Raw genomic sequence first — 24,576 nt, 5'->3', positions numbered from 1 at the left:
GCAGATGAAATGACCAGCAGGCACAATCTGACATTCACAATCTGAATTTCCACCATAGCTGACCTAGCCAATCTGCATACTGCAAAATTAGTATATCAGCATCAGTCCATATGCATTGCTTTGTATTTAGGTGCATTACAAATAAGACACAAGAGGGCTTTCTCTTCAGTGATCGATTTACATCCTGTGGAATCAGATTTAAATGAAATTCTTGGAAGCACTCTAAACTCAGAATAACTATATGAAGAACTAAAGTCTGGACTAAAGTGGTTAATGCATCCCAGGAAAATTAAAATAATAAGCACTGAAGAGTGCTTAGAGAGGATAAGCAAAGCTCAAAATAGGTTAAATAAGCAACAGAGCAGAGCTACCCTCTATATAGGAATTCGGATAATACTGAGTATCTTATAATACACTAAGTATTCTTGTGGTTTTCTTTTGTAGTTTGTTAGTACTTCTGCGTTTTGAGGCCCTCTTGAGTGATGTGGCATTTTGGTTCCCCTGAAGTCAGAATAACTCTGGTTGTGATTTATTATTGCAACAAGTTTTTAGTCTGTTTCCAATTGTCAAATGGAGAGAAAAATTGTTTCCAGTAAATCGTAAGAACTAATGAGGCAGTTTGTTGGATTGTGGCTGGCTTCGGTCTGTACTGGATTCAACCGGTTGTTTTGTTAGGGTTTTGTTTCGTATGTTTATTATTGGGTGATGGGATTCTTTGGAGCCAGCAGCTTTCACATGGGTTAAATAAGTAATCAGAAAGATGATTGCATCCTGAGCAATTAGCAGATTTGCACTGTGAGCAGGGGATGACATTTTCCGCCCACCATACCTAGATAGAGGGCTTTTTGCTTGCATTCGCTTGCCTACTGGAGGATGCCATCATTGTTCCCATTTTGCTGACTGTGACCAACAGCAATCTTCTGCCTCTCCAGCAGCTCCAGATAACTGTTTTGATGTATTGCTGGATGGACAGGATTTACACTGCCCTGCAGTCCTGCTGATACAAAAGTGCCTTTAAGATCCTGCCTTTCCCATCCTAATCTACATAGGAAACAGGAAAAGGAACTTAAACTCCCTGTACTCAGACAGCAATGAGACTGTTCCAGCTTGCTCCCATGCTGCAATTTCTTGCCTGTGACTTGTAAACAAGATTCAGTGTACTATGCAAGAGAAGAGTAACTGGTAAACCTCCTACCCCAGTCAAAGGATACTCCATGAGCAGCTGCAAGAACTGCATGGATGTATTTTGGAGAGCATGGACCCTTTAGCACATCTAGTTCTCTGTGGATTCAGCCTGATGATTTTAGGTAAGCCTTTGCTTTAACTTCTGCAGTCGACACGTCCTGCCTTTCTTGCTTCTCATGTGCAGACAAAATGTGTGATTCCCTGCTCCTTACTCTGTGACTTATCTTTGCGAAGTTAAATACTTGTGTTGGCTTCTATAAGACCACTTATTTTTCTGAAGCTCTCTTACAGTGAGCGAGGGGAGCAAGACTGTGACTAAATTATCAGGGAGAATTTATTTACATTTAGGACCTGCTGCTAACTCTTTGCAATTGTAGAAGCTGTTTATTAACAATAGGCACTTTGTAACAAGGTTTCTTTGCTGTCTTATTGGTATTAACTTTTCCATAAAGCTGATTACTTCAAAACCATCAGTCCCCCCCCACCCTGGCACCCCCCGACCCCTCACAATCTTTTCTGAATACAGATTAAATGTTGACTTTTTCTGTGCACTTCCTTCGTGAAATGGCCCGTGCAGTAGGAAACGCTAGCATTTCTAGTGTTGGTACTTCATACCTGATTTTAGACAAGCCCTTTACTGTGGAATCTAGATATAAGTCAGTGGACATAAAGATAGAATAATGCACATTGTATGCAGTCTATTCATAGCACTTCAAATACAACTGAAGAAAGTTTCAGTATTATCAGCAAATGTCATTAGTCTAGCAAGTCAGAAGCTAGTGTCAGTCACAACAGACAGAACTGCAGAAAGGTATATGATTAAGATTTTAATAATGCAGATATAGTTTACAGCATTCAGAGCATTAATGCTAGGGATGTTTTACTGAAGCTATCATAAGCTGAAGCATGTTCTCTTCCCACAGCATTCTCAGTTGCTCAGCCTTTAAGTATCGCTAGTATCACCCATATTGTGATTTTCTAGACTCTTTCTTCAGGGCAACATACAAAGCAAAGTCTGCAAAGGAGAACTACAACTCACACAATAACCTTAGACACTTACACAGTCCTAAACATTTCACTGAGAAATACTTAATTTGTTTCAGTCCACCAAAGACAAAATGTAACATGCCGTAAAACTGCGGATTGTGCTACAATGAAAAACTGAACCTAGCAAGAAAAGAAAGAGGTCTTCATTGTAGTGTAATATTTTCTTTATAATTTCCAGATCTTCAAGATTCACAAAATTAAAAGCTAAGTGCAATTACGAACAAATGAGTCAGATGTTTCTAATTTTTTTGATTACTTTTAGCATCTAGAAAAGGCTAGAGATTAATACAGAAAAATAATAAAAATAAAAATAAAATCTTATGAGTGTGTGTTTTTAAGTGTTCTTATCTAGTCATTGCTGTAGCAGGCTGCATATTGTTTACCAGTTCCTCTTTTGTGGCTTAAGCATCTTGGTTGTCTAGCTGCATTCATCCTATCTACAGCCTTTAGATCGTGTCCAGCTTTTCACTTTAGGGAACTATCTGGTGCTCTAAGCATAATGGACAGAGAGGAGAAGAAAGTGCAGATACTCCAACATTTTTTCCATGTGTTCCCTGTCTCTGTACATGATGAGATATCCAGAATTCCTACAGAAATCAAGTAATATTCACTAAGTCACGCGCACGGGAGAAACAAAAGCCAGCTATGCACAGGCAGCTCCGAACAGGGACAGTGCAGCAGCCCAGCCCTGAAGAGCTGCCGGCCACAGCCTCTTCCACAGTGGCCGACCAGTTAGGTGTGTATTGCAGTCACACCCATCTCAACAGATCTGTCCGCTTTCCCGCTTTTGTTTGAGCGTGATATCACGTTTCCTGGGCCAGCAGGGGAAGACAATGCGAGCCGGCTTTCGCCGAGGTTCAACAGGCGGCGTTCAGGAAAGCGGCGCTGACATCGCCTGAGCGGGAGCGGCGTTGAAGTCAACGCAGTCGGCAGACAGTGAACTGGATTAACCTCGTCCCCAGCGACAGCGGGCTTTTGAGGGTGTGTTGCTGGGTAGGCACAAAATCTGCTCCACCCTGTTCCAAAGTAAGACCTTGGGCTGGTCTCCTATTACAACAAATGTCCTTTAGTTTAGTTTATTTTTTTAATAACAGAACTCCATTGTTATCCAGAGATAAAGATTTGACTTTGAAAGGGATAGTGTTCAGTACATAACACAGTCCATACTCACTGTCACACTATATGTACAATCACTGCTTGCCACAGCCCATGTTCAGTTAAAGTGACAAAAAAAAATGAATTTAATGTCAGTGGAAGGCTTGGACAAAACAGAGCATCATCCCTTTTTTCTGTTGGTTCATTCTGCTCCAGTCAACATTTTGTAGAATGAAAATGATCCTGGTATTCATAAAAGCATAGATTCAAACTAAGGTTGCAGCTTGGTACAGCCTCTGTTAAGTCCTGAGAAAAGAAGTCTTCCATATTCACCTATTGCCTTAAAGGCTGGGGCCACAACAAGGGGTGACTGTCAATAACTTGCCTTTTGACTTTTAACAATATCCTCATATGGTCTGGAATTTCGTCTGCAGGCTCTCACAGTGGGCTGACACTCAGAAATGTTCATGTGCGAGCTTTATTTTAGCAAGATAGCCACCATCAGTTAGAGTTCTGTGGAAACCAGCAACAATTGAAACCAGTTTCAAGCACTTTTCATAGACTTTTTCTGGCAGGAAACATACATTATCACATGTCCCCATTCTCAAAGACAGACAGAATCTTCTGTGTTATAGCTTTGCACTGCACCATTGATGTTAGATCCAGTGGGTTTCTAAAAATACTGAAATTATATTTTTGGTGATTCTGCTGTTGCATCCATATATGGTTACATTAGCCTTTTAAGAAAGTATGACAGTAAAACAGTGCAGTAGAAATCAGTGATAACTATATATAATACCTGTAGATGGCTGAACTTTCTTTCGGATAAGGTGTTATCATGAGAAAAAGTTATAATCATATTATTATTATTATGTGATTCATTTACATATTTATAAAGCTAAAAACTTAAATCAAAATACATTGCCAGATGCACACAAATGCCACTACTATGTTATAGGCTCTTCAAAATTACAAAGAAGTGGTACTTTTTAGCTACATGCTGGAAAGTCCTAACAATTATGTTTCAAGACCTGTTTTTTTTTTCTCTTGCGGAGCTTGGTGTTCACGTAAAGAAAACCTACTTTCTGTGGTTAACACATGCCTATGACAGTGAATACGAATGCCATTCTTCCCATAATTCCAGGGAGTAGGACTGTGTGATTATCTTTAAATATGCTGTTGCCAGACTGAAATTGCACCTGAACTTCAGACTTGGTCTATCCAAGCTCTGGGTTTTTGAACCTTTGACAGCTAAAACAGCTAACAAAAACTGCGCTTGATCTTATGATAGCTATTTCAGAACTATTTTGATTAAACCTTATACTGGCACTGTACCCTTTGGACACCTACATTTTCATATAATTGCTAATTTGAATTGAAAGAGAAATTAAAAAGGGGGCTACAATTCTTATTCCTGAAGTGTATCATCTGATTTGTGAGATTCAGCAATTGCATCTGCCTGCCACACTTGGACCCAAGGAGCACTGTCCTGGTGTTTTCTTCATAAGCGTTAAGTTTACATGGAACTTAGACTCTTCTTTAGAAACAGCCTTCATCTAATCCAGAAATTACAGGCCTGCCACAGAAATCTCTGGTTGAATGTCTGTGACCTGCAGAATGCTAGTAATTTTGCTTAGTTCATTTGGATGATCATCGCTACAAAGCCAATGGATTTGGGGACAAAAGAGAGCTATTTTGTTTTAATTGCATTTCTGGCTATATGTTTGCAAAGAAAACAGTTCCAGCTGTGATCTGATTAATTGCTTTCTGACTCTACAGCTAGCAGTCAAAAACAACAGCTTCAGCTTCTGCAGGCAGCTCTGCGCACCTACCCTAAGTGGAGCTACAAAAGTGGCCTGATTCCCCCTCATTCCCTTTTTAGCCTTAGATTTTGCTTTTGATTTGCGCCTGGTTCAGCCCTTATGAAAGGTAGAGTAGCTCTGGGGAAGCCTGTATTCCCAAAGGCCACTCCAGCAGCTGGAAATAGTCAGAATGAAAAGGCATTACATCAGATCCAAAGAAATCAAATCTAAAAGGGCAAGATGAAATCACACTACATTCACAAGTGTTGACATATGCTATTGTTTTAGATACATATTATATATATTATATATATATAATTTTATATATATATATGCACGCACACATATATTAAATTGTTTGGCTGCTGCCTCATAATTAAATTGGTTGGATGGATTTATTTTTTGTTGAAATTTATTTCAGGGGAAAAAAATGAAGCTGAAACATTTTGCAGAGATGGTCTGACCACACAAAAGTATCATCTGGAAGTCTTTAGGTGGAGAGGAGGGAGCAGAAAAGTCAGAGAGACTGACTGCAGCTGAGCTTTAGTATATGGACTGACTGCAGCTTAAGTATGTGGGAGATGCAGAGTGGGTCCTTCATATGCCCACATGAAAATTACCTGTGGTGGAAGTCTGCTCTCAGTCAGTCACACAGACTTGAACCTGTTTGGCCCAGACTGGCTCCTAAACACGCACAAACCCTGTTCAGATTTCCAGGAAAGACTAAGAAGTCTTAAGGGGTGTGTAGTGGGAGGGAGGAAGGTGTAGGCACAGAGCAATATCAAAACATCTGCTGCTTCTGTGAGATATTTACCTTGTTCCACAGTCAGCCTGTCTAATGAAGCGGCTCGGTTAATTTCATCTTTGGAGTCTAACAAACAAATTTGTCTAGTCAATGCAGTTCCATCTGCATTTCTGACAATGCTGACAATTTTCTCTCGTGTTATTTTCTGGCTATTTATCCCAGCCCTGCCACTGGCCTGGGGACTCTTAGCCTCCTTAGTCGCAAAGTGTGTTTGGCACCAGCATCATCTGCTGGGTTCCTTTAGTCAGACCAAACAGTAAGCAGAAAAGTGAGGGTACATTGCTGTACAGGCACGAACGCAGCAGAGCATGTCAGTGCAGCAGCCAAAGCTCTCAGACACTTCCAGCCACTGCTTACCTTATACACATACGCTCAGATATATTCTATGGAGGCTAATTGTTTTCATAGGTTATTTTGTACACTTTAGTGCATACACACAAACAAGATATACACCAGTAGTTTCACAATGTAAATGGCAAGGAGCATCCATATTACAGACGTATTCTAGCTTGCAAGAAGTTTTTGACAGTAGGAGCCATATTTGGCTACCTGCAAATTCAGCTAGATTTAGCTGAACTGCAGCCCTCTTCTACTCAAGCCACATTCTTCATCCTTTCTCAGTATTACCTGGCACACTGGCTGCTTGTTACCCAGCAAGCAATTTCTGCAGATACTTCATTTTCCACTTTACTTGCTTGTGGTCAACCAAGCCCAAGGAGAAGACATGTGAAAGCATTTTTCTTCTTTCTATATTTTGATTACTCCTCACAAACACACATTTAGACAAGCTCACTGGGAAACCCCAAACCAAGTTCCCTTAATATTTCTTTTCTAGCTTTTTCAGTTTAAAAGATTGCTCTGAGAGACTGTGAAACAACTGAAATGTAGAGAAAACAATTTTACTCTATTTTCCTAGAAGGTAGTTGTATTTCCTTCACGACAGTTGCTCCTGATGTACTCAAGGGCCCATGAGAAAACATTAGCCCTAGTAGCTTTGACAGACTACTTCATTTTTAAAACTTGTGCTCTGGTCTTTCCACTACTACCAAGCAGCAGAATCATGTTCTGTCACTAATTTTTTTAATCTCTTGATAATTTAACAATGCCCTTCCACCTCATATAGTGTGTTGTTTCTAAGGGAAGAGTCTTCAGTACTCTCAAGTTACAGGCGGTCCCACAGCTGCTCAGGAGCATAATATGAGATCCATGTTTTGTACCGCAATGCAATATCTCCCTGATTCAGGAGAGTGAGTAAATGGCAAATGCAGAGAGAGATGAGACCTGCAGTTTGTTTTAGACTGCAAGCTCTAAAAGCAGTAAGATCCTTCTCGTAAGAGATTCCTGGAAAACCTGACAATTTTTTGTTCATATATCAGCTATTTATCAACAGTAGTTCTGTTTCTCACTTTCTCCCACCTGCTTCTGCTGCTGTGTGACAGAGAATCTGAATCTCTTTGGGCAATAACAATTTCTTGACAGTATTGTCAGGCAACATGGCAGCATTGTCGTCTGAAGACTGAGCTGTCAGAGGAGAGCTTGACTCACGGTGAGAAATTACCTGAACTATCGCTGACTTTACGTAACAGAAGTTAGGCACCAAGACACAGGACATCAAGAGACTATTGAGCCCATAAAATGAATACGTGATTTCAAAGCCCTCCCCCAAAAATTAATTCAACAAAAATTAACCAAGTTTCATACTGAGTGAAAAAAAAAAAGGAAAAAAAAGAAGAAAAAAAAAGAAAAAAAAAGTAAAAAAAAGGAAATAAGGATTGCTAAATTCTGAGGTGGTCAATATTCCACTCTCCCATCAAAAACATCCTGTAACAGCCAAAATACTGGGTCAGTTTTTAACTATCTTTAATACTAATTAAGGAATATTGTATTTTTTTCTTTTCTTCTAACCCCCCCCCCTCTTTTTTTTAAGGGAGAAGAGTTATGGGGATTGGGTCTCTAAATTGTTAAATTTTTTTGTATTTCAGTTGCATTGTTTCAGTGTTGATTACCTTTCAAACTGATTAATTAGTTAATAAATAAATTTCAGAGTAATTTATTCAGTACTTAGCTAAGAATTAATCAAATACTATACTTTCACAACACAATTACTGGAATGATTGCCACTTGTATTCCTAAATAGATTAATTTTATTCTTTTAATTTGATATGTGAATTTATAACAAAAAATATGATCAAGGAGGTAATTTGGTAACCTCTTTGGTAACTTGGTTACTTGGTACTAAACTTCTAAATACCAAAATAAGACACAATGATAAATTCTGAAGCACAGGAGCTTTAGCAAGTTGGTTTTGTTCTAAATCAAAACTTTATTTTTGCAAACAGAGGAAGTGCTTAACATTGTTTATAAGAGACTTGAAAGAGGACGGATGGGTGTCTTTGCAGTTGGGGATATACATTTCCATCAATCTCAAAATAATTATTAAATCTCGCAGTAAGTATCTAAAGGAAGTGTGCAAATGATAGTTTTACTCTTAACAGGCAATATAACAACAAACCTATGCTAAGCACCAATTCTATTATCCCTGCTTGTATAGTATGTATATGATTTATATTCATATTTCCAGGTAGTTACTAGTGGAAATAATTTATGTTCCAAGAAAGAAGCAATAAATATAAAACCCGCCTAATTATTTCAAATTTATATCACCTTTCGTTCCCATTGTTACATGTGATGAAAAAAGAGATGGAGTTTAACGGGTAAAAACTTCTCTCCTACCTCTTCTCTCATCTCCCAAAGCCTTCTCACACTGTTTTTGCCTTTCTGACTACTGCCTCAGCTATGAAGAGTGCCTCCTACAAACAGTTCAGTGCTCTGAAGTTGGGTGCAGTCCACGAACAAGCATTGCTCAGCAGAAAGCACTTCTGCTTTTTGAAGCAGAGCAAAGAATTTCCACTTATCCTGCTCTAAAAATGCACATAGAGGCAATGTCCTGTTTCTAGAAGAGATTTTTTCAAATAATAGTATCTGAACATAGATGTGATAGTGTTTTGCATTTGTTTGTTTGTTTGTTTGTTTGTTTTTAAACAGTTGCTGAAAATGTTTCTTAAGACTAGGAATTTTGCCCCTGACTTCTCTGGAGATGGATGTCAGGCCAAGGTGTCTGTAGACTCTCTGGTACCAGGTATCACCTGAACCTGGACAAATCTTTACATTTATGGTAGTTGTCTGAGCAGCGCAGGCTCTGCGTGTTTCTGCTAGATTATGCTCTGCTCCTATTTCCTTCCTCTGAGTGAAATTCTCTTCTGAGGATAAGAGTTAATTGCTGTTGAAGTCTGAAGAAGTCTTGTCTATTTATTTGCTGTTTACTGAACAAAGTATTCGGATAGCTCTTCCTATGAAAACAACATAGATCTCACTCAAAGGAGGGAAGAAGGGCCAGAAGAAACATGAAGATCCATGAAATACAGGGCACGTCTGGAATGCACCAAGCAAGGCAAATTGTAGGCCCCCAGCTAACTCTGTTAGTGCTCTGCTTTGTGACTATGCGCTTCTCTGCAAGGACAAACAAGTGAAAAAGCAAGGTCGGGGAAGGGGTTGGGGGAGGGAAGGTATGACTCACAGGGTTTAAGCAAAGCATGTGGAAAAGAGTTGTGCCTAGATATGTGAATGAATAAGTGTCAGGAATAACAGTTTACTCAAAACAGCAATGAAATTCCTGGTCCTTGGTTCCTGGCTGGGATGTGCTAAATACTCTTTCCATCTTAAAAGTATTAATCTTTCCACCCACTTTTTACTACAGGTCTTTTTTCTCTGTTATGCTCCAGATGCAAGAAAAAGGACTTCCAGCACACAGTCACATCAGGCAATTAGTAACAAAGCTTAAGAAATGTAAGGGAAACAAATATATCATTAGATTTCTAGCCCCATAAACTATTTCTTCATTAATTAAGAAATAGCTAAAACTCAGCACTTTTCATTCTCAGTACACTTTGAAAACATTGCCTAGTTATTAAATTTGTGTTTGGGGTGCAGTTATACTTTCTTTTGATGGAGCTCACTATTTTGACTGATCTCTATGATAGAGGAGTGTTAGCCATGCCACAACACTGAGCAGAGCTTTCCAGGTAACAGGCAACTTTGCAAAGGCCTCACATGAAGCAGAAATTGAATTGCACATTTCCTGGGACCCAGGCAAGGGTTAAGAGTGCAAATCTGAAAATATTTGGGTAGGGACTTCCAGGGATTAAGGAACAAATAATAACATTTTTCTATTCTTGTTATGCACATGTTGTACCTATTAATCTATGGTGTTGAGCTGTCTCAAATTGAGATTGCCTCATTGTTTTACTCCTGAGCTAGCGTCCAGTGCCAATTCTGATCTAAGGAAGTGATGTTTTACACTTTAAGACAGACCTTCTTGCTCTGCAAACTGACTTGTGTCTGGGATGTTTTCCAGGGAATTTCTCAGAGATGTTTCTTTAAGCTAATCCTGGCTGAGTTTTGCTGGAGCAACACAGCACAGAGAACATGGTAACTCTGTGCCTGTATGAATGTGGCATTTTGGTAGGGATTGAGAACACGCAGGGACTGCAGATGTCGCATGATATATACACACTCTTGTCCTCTGCCTGGCATGATTTTCCCACATGAATATGTACTAGAGAAGCCAGGAAGGAGCAAAGGCAAGATCATTCTGGTGGCGCTCAGGCCAATACTGCCAGGCACCAGCTAACAAGAGAGCATGCAATCCTGTAGGCGAGAACTGGAAAGAGCACCCTGTATTCACGTTGCTATATGGGTTATGGTGGGTGAAGGCAGAAAATGTTATTTAAACTTTAGATGCTTTAGATGATTCCAGTTTTCCTACTAGAAGGGCACAAAGCACTGGGCAACAATGAGTGTGTGTGTCATAAATATTGGGCAATGAATGATGTTTGCATGGCATCTCCCATTTTCAGTATTAGCCTTCTGCAAGCACTCTCTTCTCAAAATTTATTTGCACACACAGCAAACTGCTTTCCTGCTAAGGTCATTTCTTCAAGAACTGGGGCAGGAGTCAAAGGACGTTCTCAAGAAAACACAGAGGATTGTCGCTTTTACAGAGACAGGCTGTTTCCTGTCTATATTTGTTGTGCTTTTCTCAGAGAGCTAAATCCTGTTGTCTTTAATCAGTTCTTGCAAAGTCCTCATTATCATCAAGGACAGGATTTGCCTAAATTTTGCCAGACGAAGTAGTGCAAATTCCTTTTTAGCAAGCAAGTGGATTAGTCTAAGATGCTTTACCAGAAAGAAATGCCATAGGGAATCCCCTAGCATGCAGCAGAAGTACATTTTACACTTTTCTGCCTTTTTGCTTTTCATAATCTCAGGACAGTAACTTCCAGAGGAGACAAAGAAAGCCTTCTCCTCATTTCAGTGAGCATTAGAGTGACTTTAAAAGGCCAGTCCTGCTAGATTTTGAGTTGAAGGAACTGAGTGCCTTCAAGTATATGTGCTGCTAGAGTGATTTTTTTTTTAAAACACACCTTAGTTCAAAACTTTCACCTGGCCTATATTTTCATTTCTTCTTGCAATATATTCCAACTGTGAAACTTCAGCTACCAAATGACCCTTGGGGAATGATTTGGTGCTTATGCATAGATAGTTATTGCCTTTTAGACAGAGAAGGGCCTCCTGGTGTTTCTCCAGAAGGACATAGCATAGGCGGAATCTATGTTGCATCAGTCTCATGCAGATCTTTGTGCTACTCTGCAGCAGCTGATATGAAACAAAACACCTCTGTTTTTAGATAATCAGAAGACCATCCATGCACCAGTGTCTGGATTTTGACTCATCTTGGATAACAACCAGGGTAAATAAGCAATAGGCCTGATTTATAATTTTTTTACACCTTGATTTATGTGATTTATATCACTCCAAAGAAAGAAAAAACTATGTAGCAAATGCCCTGAATCTGATATGATATTGCTTTGCCATGTGTTGCATAGGTATCCAAGGCAACACAAAAGCTAGGCTTCAGAATTCAGACTTCTGCTACTACTTTTCATTGGCATATTAAAATGATGTTGAGATGTGGGGAGGGAGAGATATTATCTTCACTTTTAAATTTACTTTGGAAATCACAGGAACAGACAGTGCTAGGAACAGTGACAGGGAGCTGCAACCTTGAATAAGCATCTGTCTCCTGAAGGACCCCAGCAATTTGAGGCTACAGTTGTGTACTGGAACAACACTGGTAGTATCTCTGTGCCCTGTGGATGCTGGGCAGAAATGTCAAAATATTTTAATTCTGATCTGCAACACTCTGTCAGAATTAACGCCCTGTCAGAACTCACCACAGATAATCACACCAAGTCACAGAGTTTGATTCTGAGCTTCACCAAAGTTTGCAGCAACCAGAATCTTGCAATTTATGATTTTAAGAACATCTCCACTTGGCATGCAAGAGTATGGCTCACATCCTTGCCAATCTGAACTGGCCATTTTCTTTCAGTGTTGACTACTGTTGAATTACATTTGCCTTCAACTGATGTGTCACACCTGTAGTGAGAGCAAAAATGTTCCTCACATAAGTAATGACTTTAAAACTAGCCCCTATAAAATGAATGCACAAATCTTGCCTAATTTGTATCACGTAATTCTTTAACTTTATTCAGAGGATTCATTTTTTTGTAACATGCAGCAGGATGACTTGACTTCTCTGACCTGTACTTTTATGCAATATTTTCTTCAATAGCTATTGCATCCTTTCCAGAAGTTTTCCCTTCTTTATTATGTAACTTCGAATTATCTGGGTTGGCACATTAAAGGGTGGTAACTGCAGCAGACTGGCTGGGTGTGGTAAGCGTCAGTGTGCTGTCAAGATACTTCGGTCCCCAGAGTGGTTGCTGGCACTGAATGCAGAGAAGGACCTCCTCCCTTGGCCCAGGCATTAAATACACTCATGCAAAGTCTGCAGCAAGCACTAAGACCCTTTGACCTCTCTAGGACTATTCCCATTTCTTCCAACCAAAGAAACATTTGCAAGTTGAATGGCACTAAATATTAAGTTACTATATGTACATACAAAATATATTTGTATCCAAAGCAGGAAAATAAATGTGATACATGAAAGAAATCAACTATTCTTCCTGTTTTGGCTGGAAAGAATGTTTCTGTTTCCCTTCTCCTTACCCTGAACATCAGAAGTAAAGGGAAACGTCTGTTATTTGCAAAGAGTTGATTATAGGAGACCTTCTGCTTCCCTTCTGCTATGTGCATTTGAATCACTAAAATGTATAACAGTCTCTAAAAGAGACTGTTTTAAATAGGCTTATATCTATCATTTTCAGAGAAGTTTCACCTCCATGTATTTCTGGTGATTCTATTTATCAAAAGGAATCTTGTTGATTTATTAAAGCCTAACCTCATAAAATAGTGGCTCTACCACTGCCAATGACTTGTTATCTTCCTTTGGAAATGAATTTCTTTGTGCTGTGGTTCTTGCCCTTGTCTATTAGAGCAGTTAGTTGACTGACTTGTGAATGATCTTGAAACCCAAATTAATCAAAATTCATAAAATAGTTGAAAAAATACTTCAAATGTTCAACATATTTATTACTAATTCCTATAGCTAAAAAACATACCTGCTCTGTAATAATACATATATAAATGTACACTTGGTTTATGATCTCTTTTCAGGAAGCCTGTTAAACCCTTATAAAAGACATAATAAACACCACTATTAAACTGACAACCTTGTGATCGACCAACCCTGTTTATGGCAAAGCACCATGCTGTCAGGAATATATAACAACTGTTGAACTATCCAAGGAGCTATCCACTTCTGCAGACAAAGGTTTTCCTTGGGCTCCTGTATCAGCTCTTAGAAGAAGCTTCATAAGTTCAGGAGGCTTATTTTCTTTCTGAGAATAAGAAAGCTACAAAGAACCAACCCCATCTGTTCATGACAAACAGAATATATCCTAAAGACAGTATAACAGAATAGTTTATCTACAGTCTTTTTATTTTGCTCCAAAGCTGTGTAAGACATCAGCCAGGAAATGCTAAGTATTGGGTGAAAGAGCTTCTCTGGTGATTTGGATAACCACGTACTCAAACTCTGCAGAAAATTTTTTCACTTGCTGGTTTTCTTCCTAGGTAAAGTGGAAGCAGCCCTGGACCTGATACTGATCAATTCATTCCCTCTGGTGGGCAACTCAGAAACATCACTTATCTGTATCACTTCCAAATGGCGTTCCCGCGAGTCTATCACAATAGATCGAGACCAGGAGGATGTGACAAACCAGCACCGAGAGCCCCTGGAAGTTAATGAAGATTCAAGGAGAGCAACAGCCAAAACAGTGGTGTGGAAAAGGGAACAGGCCAGTGAAACTATTGGAGCATACTACTGTGAAGGGAAACTCAAGGATGAGGTGACAAGGATACATACTATGAAGATGCCGCTGGGAGGTACTGTGTGGTGGTCAGACCTAGAGACTGTGTGGTGGTCAGACCTGCCTCCCTGAGGTCTGGCAGTTATTCTTGGCTAGAAGGAGTGGGTGCAAAAGTGTCTCCAAAGTGGGCAAGGCAGTTTGGAGTCAATAAAAATAGACTTGACTCAAGTACATGTTTTTTCTAAAGTGCAGAGACAACTGGTTGATACTAGTAGCTAGTCATTTCCTTATGGAAGTTAGTCAGACATCTGTAGGTATTCTGCCTGTATCTGGCTATCACCAGGAACACAAAGGCAGGTGGTAGATAAGGTAAGCACAGCTGTTCTGGCCTCACTCATACCATGAAATAATACATATGGTAATTCCTCCACCGGATCCAAACATGACGGCTTTTCAAATCTTGACAGGTCTGTGAGGTAGGTAGCTAAACAATGAATCTATGTCTCAAAATAAGTGCCTTCTCAAAGGCTCAGTGAGGCTACAGATCAGCAACACTGGACCTGCACAGTATGTGTCAGTATGAGAAAAAAAAAACAGCACAGCACTTGAAAGAAATCCCCCAAAAGATTCTCTGAATCTAAGAAGGTTATCCATATTGATCCACTACAGATTTCACTACTGATTATTTTATTGATTGTTGGTTGTAAGACTATGCACAGTAGGAAAACAAAGCCAGCAGGGAGACAGTAAGATCAGAAGGTGGTATTTCCATATTAGACCTTATTAGACTTCCAGGCTGAGTTCCAAAGCAAAGAGATCACTGAAAACTCCAGAGGAGTGTAAGAAATTTGGGGTAATTTTCTGCAGTAAGTCAAATTTTCCAAACTTCAACTAATCTTTAGCAGAATTTGCTATAGTACTAATGTTTTACACCATGGCAGCTAATCCATGAGGACACTTTTTATCAGTCTCCCTATCTGTCTTTTTAAGCTTTTAGTATGAAAAACTTTTATTGTTGGTATCTCCTAAAATCATGCAGAAAGCTTAGAAAAAGAGGCTTTCTTTTGGTCTGAGCCATGGCTAGCGTGCATTTGTTTTCTTTAATATGGGAATGTTACAAGCAAGGTGGACAGGACAAAAGGATTTTTCTTTGGCTTGTGGTTTCTCCGACCAAATGTGGTCTTTGGAGGGTCGGTCCAGATACCAAGAGGGCTCTGTGTATGCGTTTCATTCTCAAGATTGACAACTCGATTGTTTCAAGAGAGGCTGCAGTGGGGAGGAGGAAGGACACTCACATAACAGGTCATTGAAAGCTGCAGAGGAGGCAGCTTCAATTTTACTCTGCCTCTGGCAGGGTACCAGTGAGCTGACACATCTCCAGGTCTCATGTAAAGCAATCCCCATGGGTGGAAGACGGTCTTCTGAATCAATCATGGCTTTTTTTGCCATCAGTATGTGTGGCCCTAGGAACAGAGAATTTAAAGTAATCAAACTTCCTATATGGCAAAAGTTGTCCTAAACAGAAACAACACAATATTCATGCCAGCAGTACGTAGATTTCTATGAATCATTTCTGGGTCCTGAATTTGTTTCTCAGCTTTTCTTTGAAAAAGCTTTGGATGATACAATTCGAGCTAGAAACTCATCAGTGAATGTGCATAAACTAATTGTGCTGGATGAGTGAGAAAGAGGCATGACAGAAATTCTCAAAGTTATTAAAGTCCACAGAAAGAGGAAGAAGAGGTCAGTGAAGGACTGTGAGGTTTGGCAAACCAACACAGTTGGAAAACAGGCCTTTTTCACCTTTACTGTTGTAGTCTGAACAATTTTTAAAGGCAGAGTGTGTTTTTCAAAACAAAAAATTGAGCAAGAGTTGAAATGTGCAGTTTCCCATTCAAGACACAAGAGACATAGGAAGGAGCAGCACTTCTGAAATTCTAGCCACAATTTTACGGCCTCAGGTTACTGAAGGTGACTACTACTAAGCTACTGAATTACTCAGAAGCATTAAGCATTTGGGTAGCCTCACTGGCTTTAGTGGGATTTGTCATCTGTCTAATTCTGTATTGATTATCAGATATGCAGATACAAGGAAGATTTTTTTCCATATAACATGGAAAGATAAGTGGTGCATTTTCCTGTTTGATTCTACACATGCACCATTCTGAAAGTAAGGTGCCCATTATCCCACATCTGTTATATTTTAGCATTGTGATTAGGCATATAATATTCATACATGCAATGAGAGAGAACAGACTATGCTTTAAATGTATATATTGGGAGTAACGACTATACTGTATAAAGCAAGCATATCTAGAATAGAATACTACATAGCCTGTTCTGCATCTAATCAAATCTAGTTTATTCAATTTTTCTATAAAATAGATGTATATTTTCATATATATATATGTATGAGTTTCCCTTACAGAAACTCTCTACAGCAGGCAAAAGGACAATAATGGAAACACTAATGAAACAGTTTTGGCACTTGGCCTGCAACTCAGTTCATTATGTCTCTATAAGGAATTGTCACACTCAAGATGTGAAAACATGAAATATAAGTTGCAATCTAAAAATACTTTGGAACCAAGCACACCAGGCAGTGTGGGTTCCTTTCCATTGCAACAATACTGTGAAGAAAGTCTTGTGGGTAAGCTAAACAAGATACAAAGAAAACAGAATGGGAAGACAAAAGTTATTATCTCGTCAAAAAGATTTAATAGTACCTCACTAAATCTGGACCAAAAACCACTGCAAGTAAAACTCTTAGGATCATTTGTAATTAACAATTGATTTTTGGGAAAGCTGTTCAATATTCATTTCCTTAAACAGACCATGATTTTTGCCATGAATTTATTATTCATAAATAACTATCAACTCAGGTATTGATGGTAAGCTGGGACTGCTTTCAGTTTTTGTTTGACTGCTTCCAATAAGAGCTTATTTCATTATTTCGTACTAGAACTCTCTATTTGTCTAGGATGCAAGGACAGATTTTGGCGCCTAGGTAAAGTGGCAGGTGGTCAGTAGACCCCCAGTGTTTAGCATCATGCAGGAAGAGTCTTGCTGAAACCAACTGGATAGCACTTACAAACAAAAGCATGAAACCACATACCAGAGGCTCAGAATACAAACACTAGAACTGCACAGAGGATGGAAATTCCAGTTTGCAAAGAATTTTGAGTTTTCAGTAGTTGTCTTATTTCCAGTTAGAAATGAAACCTTAAAATGTCAAAATTCTCCAAGAAAGAAAATATTGGTAGAAAGGTGGGTTTGGATTGATTGAAATATCTTGATTTTTTTCTCAAATTTTCCTTATTTAACATTACATCACAAAAAAATTTTGATATTTAACTGAAATGGTATTCAAAATAGAAATATTAAAATGTTCTTCCCTCCCATATTGTAATAATACTATACTTTTTCCCTCAGATTTTACAAAATAGTATTGTAGAAACACTAACACAGTTTCAGCTCCATATGTAGATGTTTCAACTTTCATGTAACATCTACCCACTTGTTTTTATAGCTTCACCAAATACCTAAAATAATGGAAATTTAGTTCATATTTTTTCCCTGCTTTCTGATCCTATTTCTATGAATTTCTTCAAAACCAAATTGCAGCCACAGACCCCCAAATTTGTTTTCTGAAAGCACTGGTATGAACCAAAGTACACATCCTTGCCGGTTTTCTGAAAATGAACCAAAAAATGAGGCATGACTATAGATCAGTTTAAAAAAATATGATTAAATTACACCACAATTCATACCAGTTTGTATATGTGTTCCTTAAACAAAATATACCCTGTAAAATAAATGTGACTTCTGTAAAAATGGAGCCTGAGCAAATGCAGAACCAGCTAGGAGCATGGACTTTTGAAAGATTTGTTCCAGCTGAGGTTCAGGTGGGACTTTCTATCTGAAAGTTCCCACTCATCTTGCTGGGGAGGAAGGTGGCAGCAGTGCTGGGGGGCTCCTGGGATCTGAACAAAAACAAGATGCAGGAGGGGCTCACCCAAGAGGAACTTGTGCAGGAGGAACGCTGAGGCTCAACACCCTCAAAAATGGAAAGGGGAAAGGATCTGGTAGAAATCAATGCTCCGCTTCTCTGGGTGATCTAAAAGAAAAAGTACAAAGATGTAAGAAGGGTGTTCTCTCTCAGATAAAGAGCTGAACAGTTCGGAGAATAAACATTACTTATTTTTGGAAGAGTTTTTTTTTTTTTTTTTTTTTTTTTTTTGCCACACTGCTTATCAGTTATAGTATGGCATAAAAACTCAGAGCTAAAACTGGTCAGAACGCCCTGAAATTTGTTCTCTCTCCCTAAAAAACAAACAAACAAACCCACCCTCACAACTTTCCCTTGCAATTTTCCAGTTAAATGAAAGGAATTGTCCTTAACTTCTTTTAACTTATTTTAAAGTGATGTGTTGCAATTAAAATTACCATTTCATTGACTCCAAAACAATACTGTTTTCTGAGATTTTTCTTCCCCTTCCCTGGTTGTTTTCTGATTCTTTTTTTCACTGGTAGTGATAGGGAAAATGCAAAAATTCTGTGAAAATCCCTCCATCTACTTCTTTCTCTTTTTTAAAAAATAAGAACTATAAATAAATGCATAAAAGTACTTTTCAATTTGAGCAGTAAAATTAATTTGAATTTTCCAGTTGGAAAATTGAAAAATATCTCTGATATAGACAGTTCTTCCCAGAATATTTTTATTTTAATTAAGCCACATTTTTAGACAAGAGTATTTTGGGGTAAAAATAACACTGGCTGTGAATATAGTTTGCTCTTTTCTTCTCAGTGCAGACTAACGCTCTCAGTATTTATAGAAGGTGTGGTGAACTAACACAAGCACAGGCCTACTCTATCTTAACTGCAACCCCCGCTGACCCTACACGACTGTGGTCTCCTGAATCGTCTTGACTGTTCTACATCGTAAAGCTTACGCTTTTTGCCAGTACTTTATCCAGCCTGCTTTTAAAAAGGTCTCAAGGGATGAAGGAATTTGGGAGGGTATTTCACAGCCAATTGGAGCTCCCAGTTAGGAAATGTTTCCAACTACTCAGCCAAATTTCTCCTAATTTTATGCCCCAAGTTCTAATTGCACTCTGTTGTTCCAGGGCATAGGTGACTCCTCCATTCCTGCCAAAACATAAGGTTGAAGTTGCTGGTGCTAAAAGGGTCAATGCATGCTATAAGGAAATTTAAACATCAGAAGCTATGAAGGAGGGTGTGCTGTAATCTCTCAGCTTTTGGGACAGGGATCACACAGAGATAAGAACTGTTGTTATTGATTCCATACTTCTCTTTCCTGTTTTGATTTCAGCTTCATTCCACCCAGTAGCCTTAACTGTTACAGCAAATAAGGGAGAGCATGTGAATATTTCCTTCATCAGAATGGCAGCAAAAGAGGAAGATGCAGTGATCTACAAAAACGGTAATTAATCTCTCCTGTCTTGTCTCTTCTCCTTTACCAGCTGTCATTCTCTTAGCCAACTGGCCGCATAACTGCATTAAAATCATTGCTGATGATGCCCATACTGTGAAAATGGAGGCGGCATAATTTCTTGTGCATTTAATGCTCCTTAGTGGAACCATTTGTCATACCCAAGTGTTGAAATGATCTATTTATTGGTTCTTCCTTCAGAATGCCAAATCCTCTTTTTGTGCCTTGATTTTGTTTCTCATTCTTCCTTTTCATTTCCTTCTCTATCCTCTCATATCTTTTGCTAGCACCTCTTATTGCTGTGCTGCTTGGAAGAAAACTTACTGCATCTTTCTTTGTGTTTCTACTGCTTTTCAGGTGCATACCTCTTGTGCCTCATATGGCTTTTAGAAGCCATTTAAATTTTATGATGCACTTCAGGGTAAGGAATTAGGCATTAGTAATCTGCTATTAAAAAGGCAAAACTGTCAAGAAAATTTAAACCTTATTTCATTCAACTATAAAAATTAGACTTAGGCTGCAAAAATTCAAGACATCAACTTTTCTATTTAACATAACACCTAAATCCCATGCAAATTACGGTCAATTGTCTGTTGCTACTGCTCAACACTTGGAAATAAGTACAGCTTACTATCTATCTCCTATAGAAATGTAGCAAAATATTGGTTAGTTAAATTCACAGTGCATTCATATTTAATCAGGATGTTAAACTTCAACACATTACAGCTGTGGGAAGTATGTGCAACATACCAGTTCACCTTTGTGTCCTAATAGCCTGGCTTAGAGTGAGCTACCAGGAAATAGGCTGGGACTGAACAGAGCAGGATGAGGTAAATAGGTGTCAGCACACTGCAAAAGAATGTAAGCTGTGGGCCAGTCCTAGCCCCAGTTTCTGAATAACTGGAGCACTTCTCTACAGGCTGGAGGAGAAAAATAACCACAAGGTGTCTTTTAAAAAGGTAATACGCAAAGCAGAGTTTCTTAAGGATCTGTATCTTCACTCTACAGAGATTCTGCTAGGACAGTGCACAGTGGAGAAGGTTTGCCGTTACTTGTCCTTTCAGGGCCCCAGAGGAAATTTTGTGACCTCCTGTCAGTATTTTCCCATACAAGAACCAGCTGATGCATTGGAGCAGTAGTGTTCACATCCTGGTCCTGCTTTAATTGGGCTTCCAGCTGGCAAAGAGCCCCAAACTAACCATGATTCTGGACAGCAGGTCAAATCCTCCACCTGAGACTACAGCTGAAATATCTTCTCTGAGAATTCCTGATACAGTACCTGGCAGGGATAAGAAAAAAAATATATCCTGAAATATTTAACTGCTGCTCTCTTTTACTTCAGCGTCTTATTCTTAAAATGTCAGTTCCTCCTTGCAGACCCTCAAAAAGTCTGTCTAGTAAACAAAACTGTTCTGCTAAACACGGTTGCTTTAAGCCACAGGCAAAACATGCTATCTTAGACAATGCGCCACAAAAACTGAACCTGAACCTCATTAGCAGACTTTGAGTGTAAGGTGATAGGCTTTCTAATACTTTGCTGCCAACTTTGCTGATTGTAACTCAAAGATTGGGCAAAAGCCCCACAATTCCAAACAAATCCTTTCTCATTCTTGGCTCTTTTCCTTTGGTTCCATTTTCTTGAAGAACTTTTATGTTACCCAAGACCTGTTTGCTGTTTTTACTGTGATCCTCAAGAAAGTTTTGAGTTTCTAGGCTGCCTGAAATACAGCCATTTGACTACCAGATGGTATGATCGCAGATAGTATAGATCCTGCCTGACGCTAGTTTCCTTAATTCCTATATGGTTTCAGCAAAGTGAAAAAAGTGACTCCTTACCTTGTTTCATTATTGTTGTAACTGTAAGGATATGTGGAAGGTAAGGGTACCTGGTTTGTGAACATATCATCTGGTTAATAGCCACTCAGCATTAAAGACTAAGACAGGATTCATGAGAAGGAATATAAACACTCAGACACATAAATGCTAAGGAGGAGAACGTAACAGAGATACCGCCAAAGGTGAGAGTTCTCTAATCTCTGATTGAAGGGCCATTGAGGGTACTATTCAAAGCCCTGAGGAGTTTCAGCCAGAGCTTTGTGACTGATAAAAAGGGCGAAACAGGATTATCATGTGGTTCCTGGGGAAAGAGCAAACCTATTATGCAATAATTGAAGGGGGGGGGCAGCTGTGAGAATATGTGAAATTATGGGATATTTAGAGATAGAGACAAGGGGGAAAAAGAGAGGGACCAAACTGAACCAGGGAGGAGCAGGCATGGGAAAATGAAGAGGAAGGGGGATTGAAGGTGCCACTTGTATATGTACAAGCTGCAGTTTGGTACACTTGTCTGGTCAAGACCTGCCCTGCAGGTTGTCCTATCTTGTTAAACTCCATTCCTAAATATTTTCCTTGGTGAGTATATTATCTCTCCTGTGTGCATGTGCATGATTCACTAGTGACCTTCATGCCAGACTAGCAGGAAGGTAGGACAACAGGTCTGAATCCCAGCAACTGGAGATACATGCTAGTGGTCAAGGGAGCCCCACCAGTGAAATTCAAGCCAGGCTAGCCAGCGAGTAGGGTGAGAGGTCCGAAAGCCGGCTATTGGAGAGACCACAGGTCCAGGCCAGCTACTGGAGAAACCCATTATCGGAGGTGTGAGTGTGTGAGATCTGCTAGCAGGCCTAGAGCCTGACTAGCTGGCAAGCGAGAACAGAATTAGGCAACCTGTGCTGCTCATGTGTATGTGAGTACTCTGTGTGTTTGTAACGCCTGAAAAGGAACAGTTCTCTTGTATGTGTTGCTCTGTTGGTGGCTGACTTTGCCTGTACAGTGAGTGTGTGTATGTACGCGCACATGTGTGTTTTGGTGATACCTGCTCAGCCTCACCGCTGGACCTGGCACCAGCCTTGCCCTAGCAGGCTGAGATGGGAAGACTCCCCTGGGTCCTGAAGTCCACTGGATTCAGTTTATCTTTGACAGCAAACAATGCTCAAATCTTGTTACTCAGTGATCTGGTGGGGTGGAGGACGACTGAATACTATTGCCTTACTTAGCAAGTACATATGACTGACTTCAGCAAAGCTAGAATAACACTGATAAGCTCCCTCGGTGAAAAAGTTTTAGAGACAGAAACATGTTAACGCTGGGAAGAAAAAATAAAGTCATACTGTGCTCTTCCTGCTTTGGTCTGCTTAGTAAATCCCTGTGCTACTGAGATTAAATAGGATATGGTTAGCATTTGTCATTTGATTCCATCCAGCCACACTAGAGTTCTTATAGAGTCAACCCTCACTTCCAGAAAGGCCAAGAAACAAAATTAATGCTTTTTGTCACTAGACTCTTAACAACACTCTTGCAAAGCAATGCTTAAATCAAAGTTATTTGCCCCTTTCATACACACAATCTCCTCAAGATCTAGCTTTGCTTTTACTTGCACCTCTCCAAACATCAAAAGCTCTAGTACGGCTAAGGAGCTGCCAGCAAATTCATAATCAATAAACATATTTTGCTACTCAGTTCATCCCCGCTGCCTTTCCTCAGTAACTGATTCACCTCCTCTGACCATAAGGGGTGAATGACCTGTCTGTTGTGCCCGTGTGATCTTTCCCCAGGTTCCTTCATTCACTCTGTGCCCAGGCATGAAGTGCCAGGTGAGCTGGAAGTGTCCTGTTCTCATGTTCAGCCACAGGATGCAGGGGTTTACTCTGCCAGATATATAGGAGGAAACCTCTTTACTTCTGCTTACACAAGGCTTATTGTAAGACGTAAGTTTCATTAATGCATGCTGATGGTTAATTATTTGAAGTTGTAACAAATCTAAGATGAAACGTCTACTGTTCTCAAATAAGGGCCAAATTCTTTCTTGGCATAAGCTGCCATCATATTATGTCAGAAGAAATTTTTGTGTGAGGGTCGTTGGTACAAGTTGATACTGATTTAAGCAGCTGGGAGGAAAAAAAATAACATCACATTTAGTAAAATCATCTTAGCTAGGACCAGGAGAAATAGCTATTTTCCCGGCATCTCAACTTTTCAAACATCAAATAAGTATGAACAAAGAAGGGATAGAAGCTTCCATAAATATCAGATGTGGATCTAAGCATAAAATAGGATTTTTTAATGTCTCCTTTCTCTATAATGGGCTGAATCCAAACCACACTTATCCTTAGACGATCATCTTCAGCTTGCATTGCTTTTCATTTCACAAAGCATCACAGTTCATGCTCTTATGCCTATTTTCATCAGACGTAAGCAAAATTGTATTCTCTTAACTTGAATAGATTTGTGAAACAAATAATATGAAAATAAATATCTCTTAAACTCTTATATTATGCAAATGTTTTTGACAGTAAAACATATTTTATTTGCTAACATCCACAGGATGTTTCCAGGAGTTGCAAATGAACCAGCGTAAGCCCAAAGTTTGGATTTTGAAGCTATTGGCATATTACTAGATAAAATGGTCTGAGTTCTGTTCTCTGCCCTAAGGCCAAGCTGTACAGCAGACGACATATCCATAAACTCTCCTCACCACACTCTGGAGCACAAAGGCCTTGTCCATCTCACCTACTGGGAACACTTCTCAGGCATAGTTTGGGAGAGTGCTACAGAGCATGCTAACAATAAACAGAATGGATGATTGCATGCTACTGCTCAAACACATGTCCTGGCTTTCTTTGATTTACTATTACAGATGTAGCCTGAGGTTTTTAGCACGGCTTTTTTCCTGAGTATCCACATTTAAGAGTTTCATTTGGGAGAAGGAGGAAAAGGAGCTCTAAATGCCATGTTGACTCATGGAATACACACCGAAATCTGAAAATGCTGTTCTAAGTCTGGATTACTCCAGTTTAA

At 39.4% G+C, this 24,576-nt stretch overlaps 1 protein-coding gene across 5 annotated transcripts in view; it reads left to right on the top strand.

Moving 5' to 3' along the window:
* Positions 1–1,101: 1,101 nt before the first annotated feature.
* The window catches only part of TEK (TEK receptor tyrosine kinase), a 40,844-nt gene continuing 17,369 nt past the window's right edge, over positions 1,102–24,576 (top strand). For all 5 annotated transcript variants that reach the window (XM_067315546.1, XM_067315548.1, XM_067315545.1 and 2 more), the window contains exons 1-4: positions 1,102–1,307; positions 14,032–14,343; positions 19,600–19,710; positions 23,334–23,486. In XM_067315546.1, the coding sequence (XP_067171647.1) occupies positions 1,256–1,307; positions 14,032–14,343; positions 19,600–19,710; positions 23,334–23,486 (628 nt within the window). In that variant the 5' untranslated portion in view covers positions 1,102–1,255. The remainder of the gene's footprint in view (positions 1,308–14,031; positions 14,344–19,599; positions 19,711–23,333; positions 23,487–24,576) is intronic.

Source organism: Apteryx mantelli, chromosome Z, assembly GCF_036417845.1.
Source record: "Apteryx mantelli isolate bAptMan1 chromosome Z, bAptMan1.hap1, whole genome shotgun sequence".
In the NCBI taxonomy this organism is placed as follows: Eukaryota; Metazoa; Chordata; class Aves; order Apterygiformes; family Apterygidae; genus Apteryx; species Apteryx mantelli.
This window is presented reverse-complemented; position numbering and strand designations above follow the sequence as displayed.